The sequence below is a fragment of the Pavona decussata genome, unplaced genomic scaffold (assembly GCF_977016875.1).
Source record: "Pavona decussata unplaced genomic scaffold, jaPavDecu1.1 SCAFFOLD_78, whole genome shotgun sequence".
In the NCBI taxonomy this organism is placed as follows: domain Eukaryota; kingdom Metazoa; phylum Cnidaria; class Anthozoa; order Scleractinia; family Agariciidae; genus Pavona; species Pavona decussata.
Window position 1 is genome coordinate 806,477 of NW_028145496.1, and position 6,024 is coordinate 812,500.

The following is a 6,024-nucleotide window of genomic DNA, read 5'->3' on the forward strand; positions in this document are numbered from 1 at the left end:
TCTCAAACATTGTTACGTTATGACTTAATTCGTGCCCATCTTGGGTACGTTTACCGTATGTTTTCTGACAGGCAAATAAAAATGATTTCAGAAGTGGTACACCGGTTGTAGCTGTAACGGTAGAGTTTTCCTACTGGCGTAGTTACTCATCCGCGAAATGGAACGTTCAAGAAACTCAGTGACATGTAAATAACAACGAGGCGGGTGGGGAACAGCGGTGTTGGTGTTGGTGGAGGTGGTGGTGATGGGGGGGGGGGGGGAGGGGTGTTAGATTAGCTGAAGAGTGGGAAAAAAGCTCCTCACAACCTCTGGGCTACTTTGGGATCTGGTTAACTGGAAACATCAGAGAACGGACAAAACTTTCATAAGCAAGAGTTTATTCTTACTTCAAAACATAAGCTTGTTTGAAGCAAAAATGCAACCGATTTACAATCAAAAGTTAATCTACTTATACGTTGTCTAAAAGTACAACTTGAAACACACACACGCGTGCCAAAAGCCAAAAGCCAAAAAATTAGGAAAAAAACTAGAAAAATACATTCCTAAACTAATATTACTGGCAGAACTATCGTTTTGAAAGCTCAAGAGTAAATTAATAACATGAGGTGATATGTACACCCGTGTTAGCTCTCATATACTAACGGCCGGTAACTGGCTATGATCACACACTACAGAGTTAAACAAGCCGGTTAAAGCGTGATTTCGTCTCTAGAACACGCTTAAGGAATAAACAGCCTTAAGGGGAAACTCAAGATTATGATTTCTTTCGATCACACAGCAATTTGTCACTTGCCAACCATGATTTTCAGAATTTGATCTCCAGTTCTCAGCCTGCTTTGTTCGAGCAGTTTGCTGAACTTTTATACGATCGATTTTCTGTTCTCCACATTCATCCACAACTACTAAGGATAAAGGCATCCGTGACAGATTTTAAAAACATTGGCCTATCGGTTTTATCCAGGCACGAAATACGGTGTGGACGATTCTGTTTATCAAACTTGTGTTTCAATACTGTTGTTGTTGTTGTTGTTGTTGTTGTTATGACTCGCCATTGCATGCGACTTCAAAGTGAAAGAGCATTAAGAACGTGCGTGTATGACCATTAAAAATACATTTCTCATAAACAAGTGTTTGTAGACGTCATACACTTAAGAATTACGACATTTGTCACAACCGCTATCTTGGATTTTTCGGTCGCTCTACAACCACAAGGCAGAGAAACGTCCAAATAGACTCAGAAGTAAACAAAAACAATAACTGAAAGACACAACTAAAATGGTTTAAAAATGTAAAACACTCGAGGACGATTTTAAAATTCCTCATAGACAGATTAAAATATGGAAATTTGGAAAAACATGACTGTCATAATTTTGTTACCGTGGAAGCGCAAAGTCAGGTGAGCAATTACATCAAATTAAATTTTAGGAAGCTTCGCAAAGGCTGGTAACTATAGTGTTTGAGTTATGAATCATGATGTTGAAAGTCAGCAAGGGTACTTTGTGTCCGAGATTAAAAAATTGGTGATTCATCTTGTTAATCTGTGCCTTAACTCTACAGTGACCACAGCCATATGAAAGGAAACTCCCTTGAAAGGAAACTACGTTTTAATGCTATTTCTAGAGTTCAATGTTTTTTAAAACGTTCTCAAGGGGAGGTTAGTTGTGAATGTCAAAGAACAAAAGTTATGCTGCCTCTATATGTTAGGAAACAAAAACCATACAACAGGTGCCACATGTGCAGGACCTCGCTAGTTTGAATACAGCTGTTTCGACAAAGGTTGTCCAAAAAAGTGTAAAAGTGTACGCGACAATGCCAAAAAGAAGTCTGGGAAATACCCAATAAATTAAATACAAGCTCAGAATCCTTACTGCCCGCCATCTCAAGTCTTCGCTGTGCGGTCGAGGCATTATGGATTCTGGGCTATTATTGAAATTTTATTGGCTATTTCCCAGACTACCTTTCGGCATTGTCGCGTACGCTTTTCTGCTTTTTTTGGACAACCTTTGTCGAAACAGCTGTATTAAAGAGGAACGTTTTGCTTACAACCACAAGCTGGCGTTTTTATGATGTTTTAGAATTAAGTATTATTAAGCAACACTAGAGCGTTATTGCATGGAAGCGTACAAGGAACGACAAATCGGTAAAAACAGCTAAATATGAAAAAAATAAACTCGTTTAATGTACAGGAACAAAGACGGAATAAATGCGGTTAAATAGATATAAAACGGCTACACACTTTGCCGAAAACCTGGGAAACATTTCGATTAAATATACCTGGAGAACGACAATTCCTTTTTGAGGTTGCGTTACACTCTTTTGAGTCAGTGGATCTGAAAGCTAAATAGTCATAAGTAGTTCTGCTTTCTAGTGATGCTTTATGCGAGATATTTCACCGTTTAAAGTTTAGATGTGAAATGATCACTCTTACAAGTGAAAGTGTACTTGCAGTATCGGGCCGAGTAGTTTTCAATTAACAAATGTGTTCACACTGATGAAAAAGAAGATCGGAAACCTTTTCGTCGTTTACAAGAAAATTTCAATCTTACACACAAAACACAGAAATCAGTTCCTTAGAACATACTATAATACGCCATGAGAGGCACTTTCCTTCATGCCCACTGCAGCTGTGTGAAAATGACATTTGGACCCTTCCAACTGGAAATTCCTGGATCTGTCTACTTCATGCAGCTGCACTTTTGCTTGGCTTTTTAATAAACAGTGTACCTGTTAAAAAAAAAAAAAAGAAAACCAACAGATATGGTAACGGTTTTTTTAAAAGCGATTGTGATGGTTTCTTTTTCTGGAACCGTCCAGTTAAAATTTATCAAATTAGATTGACAAGGCAATGTTTCATGCAAGTTGTCTCGCGATGGAACGACCAAACGTAGTGCTTTCAAACATTGGGAGACGCTTACTGCCTTGTAATTAAGGAATTGAAAATGCATTATGTGCTGTTAAGTCAGTGACACAGGCATACTCAGAAGAAAAGAAATCCAATTTTCTCCCAACATGAGCCGAAGCTATGACTTTCCGATTACCAATTCGGACGCTTTACCCTTTAACAAATGGTAAACGACTCTGTATGCACTATTGAGTTTTGGATGAACGAGAAAGGTTGCTAAGAACGAAAGAAGGGTCTCATGGGAGCTCGGCCATTAGACTAGGTTCATGCTGCTAGTGTGTGCATATGTGCAATGGGATAAATGTGATGGTATATCTTAAGCAGGTAATTAAGTAAGTAAATGAAAATGAATTGCCATTTATTAACCAGCCTTTAAATATACTTTTATTCCGTTGTAAGCCACTACTGCGAAAAGTAGGAGTCAGTTCTACGTTTGGCAACGATGTCAGTGTTTTAGGCGCTTCTGTAGCGTAGCATACGTGCTCTCTGTACGTTTAGCCCATGGAAGACAAGTTGCTGAAATCACTGCATTATGGACGTTCCAGATGATATACAAACAGAAAATGTCTCGAAAAGTGTTCTTACTTTATCCTTCCAATGAGCGTAAATTTTTACAGGTTGGCTTGTAATTTGTGCCCATAAAGCATTGCCACTTATTTTTAATCATTCGTAAAACCAGAAAGCTTAAATCAATAATTTATTTTGTTTCTGTAAATATTTTTAAGAATAAGGAGGATCAAGTAAACGCAGTTGTTTTTTAACGCACTGAAAGTATCGTCAGACGCACGTGGTTAACAATTTGCACACTACTCTAATCTCCGCAGTTTTCGCTTCAAAAAGAAAAAAGGAAAAATTAGAATGAATGACGAATTTTCAACCTCTTCCTGCTTATTTCTTTTTTTTTTTGCATTAACACCCGCCAGCCGTGATTGTGATCGAAAGACACCTTTGAGGGAGAGAGAGTTCGTGTCAGTTAGGCAATAACTTGCACTAGTAGTTTTTGATTCTGTTTTGCAGATCATATTTGAGGTCATTTAGTTGATTTTGCCAATGTTTCCTTTTTCGCATTGATCGGTTAATCAGTTTGTTGCTGCAATGTTCGTTGGTGATAGTCGTGTAAGTTTGAATTGTTTTAGGAGCGATGTAGTGCCGTAAGTTGTTCTCCTCACCTAAAGGCAGTTGCAATAGTCAACAGAAGGACGAGGGCGACACTGGGCGAGTGGCTGGAACCATCAGCTGAAAATAGATTATTTTAATAATAATGAATAATCAACAAACATTAATATCAGGTTAAGAATTAAATTTAGTTACATTTTTTAGATTTATTACCAGCTACATCTATGTATAATTATCTTTGTATAATTAATAACATTCTTTGCTATTAGTAATGAAATGCTCCCTTTAATTATTTCATTTATTCAGTTACAAGTAACTTTGAGCATCAGAGCTTTAAACCTACTTCCTTCATTTCATCAGTTGGAATCCAGTGAACAAAACTCAATGCAAATATCATTTTAAGCGCGAAGAAAAATATCATAACTCGACAAATAGCCGATCCCGTCCTGAATGTTTACTTACAGTGTACACAATAGACACCCAGCTCTACATAATCATGTAGCTTAGAATATCAGATCTCTTGAATGTTTTTTCTAAGGATTTAAGAGGATGCTTTGCTCTCCTGTATAACAGTTAACATTGTATTTGCTGTTGTTGCTAAATAGTTTACTGCATATTCACTAAAAACAAAGTAGGTCCAGAAAGGATGAGTAATTTGTAAAGTTATTACGTTCATACGGAAACGATGAGCAGAAATGCTACAAAAAAGTAATTTTGGAGCTCCGCTTTATGGCTTGGCCAAATATTTATATATAGTATCCATTCGACTTACCACAGTACTTTTCACACCCACTTTCCACCTTTATCTCACACTTGGGTTGGCTTGCCATCGAGCATGTTCGTTCGATTGTAATTGGCCCAGCAGCCCCGTCGGAACATACCTTGCACTGGTTTTGTGAAGGCTTCCATTCCTCGCAACCTGTATTTTCTAAATAACAGAAATTTCTTCCTTTTTAGTTCCTTAAACAGATTCAGAAGTCAGGCAGAGGGTGAGAAGATGCACTATTTTTAGCTAGCACCAATTCAACAGATCGGCATTTTTTTTTAATAATCTTTCAATAAGGATAACAACAACGATACTTTATTGCACCCCATTATTATTACAACAAAAAATACAAATATGTACATACAATAGATGATAGGGGTGCTGGCTGCCCGAAATAACCTAATGATAATTGCAATATTACATTACAATACTAACATAAAATTATTAACATTGATCTTCAGTTATATCTCATAGTGTTACAATGTTATTAAGTTTACAACGCACGTAAGCGCAAAGTGTACAAATACAACAAAAATAAAGGTACGTGAAATTTACAGAAAATGACAAGATTATGTCATTTAGCAAAGAAAAGTTTCTATTGGCCCGAGGTGGCCGCTATGTATTTTTCTAGCTCTATCTTATCATGTACTAATCTTCTGAAGTCAATTAGAGATGATTTTTTGGTATTTAGCGCATTAACGTAGAGGAAATACTTTCCAAGTATTATGAGATGATTGAGGGCTAAACAAGGTGGGTTCAATTGGGAAATAACTCCGTATATTACGTCTTGGGTGGGGGGTTGGGGGAGAACTAACTGATGGTTGCATAATTGCAAAATCCAATTTTTAAATTCAGACCAAAAGATTGACGCTTTCACACATTCAACAAACAGGTGTGTAACAGTTTGGTGTAGTGCTGGGCAGAACAGACAGTGTAGAGAGGAGACCTTTTTTCAGTTTGTACAATAATGAGTTAGTAAATAATTATATAAGATATGGTGAATAATTTTGCATTGGAACAGATAAACCTTAAAAAAAGATCGTCACGTGGAAAGTTATAATATTCAAGCCCTTTTTTGGCAATGGGACGTGGTAATTTTTTCCGGGTGAAAAGTTTTTGACCTAAAATGTTACGGGAGAAGGGTTTACTTATAATACTCGAGCTTACTTCAGGTGTTTGACTGCTTTCATTTTTGAACAAAAGTTTTTCCATTCACTCGGGATGGCCGATATAAGGCTGT

The 6,024-nt window shown here is 37.1% G+C and overlaps 2 protein-coding genes across 8 annotated transcripts in view; both read right to left on the reverse strand.

Annotated features, from left to right (window-relative positions):
- Positions 1 to 360: 360 nt before the first annotated feature.
- The window catches only part of LOC146476215 (uncharacterized), a 36,541-nt gene continuing 30,877 nt past the window's right edge, over positions 361 to 6,024 (reverse strand). For 3 of the 6 annotated variants that reach the window (XR_014865667.1, XR_014865666.1, XR_014865662.1), the window contains one exon: positions 361 to 2,274. The gene's annotated coding sequence lies outside the window, so the exon portion shown is untranslated. The remainder of the gene's footprint in view (positions 2,275 to 6,024) is intronic. The other 3 variants (XR_014865663.1, XR_014865664.1, XR_014865665.1) reach the window with 3 other exon arrangements.
- The window catches only part of LOC146476216 (uncharacterized), an 11,921-nt gene continuing 6,257 nt past the window's right edge, over positions 361 to 6,024 (reverse strand). For both annotated transcript variants that reach the window (XM_085114763.1, XM_085114762.1), the window contains exons 4-6: positions 4,791 to 4,946; positions 4,072 to 4,138; positions 361 to 2,724 (exon numbers count right to left, since the gene is read on the reverse strand). In XM_085114763.1, coding sequence (XP_084970889.1) covers positions 2,709 to 2,724; positions 4,072 to 4,138; positions 4,791 to 4,946 — 239 coding nt within the window. In that variant the 3' untranslated portion in view covers positions 361 to 2,708. The remainder of the gene's footprint in view (positions 2,725 to 4,071; positions 4,139 to 4,790; positions 4,947 to 6,024) is intronic.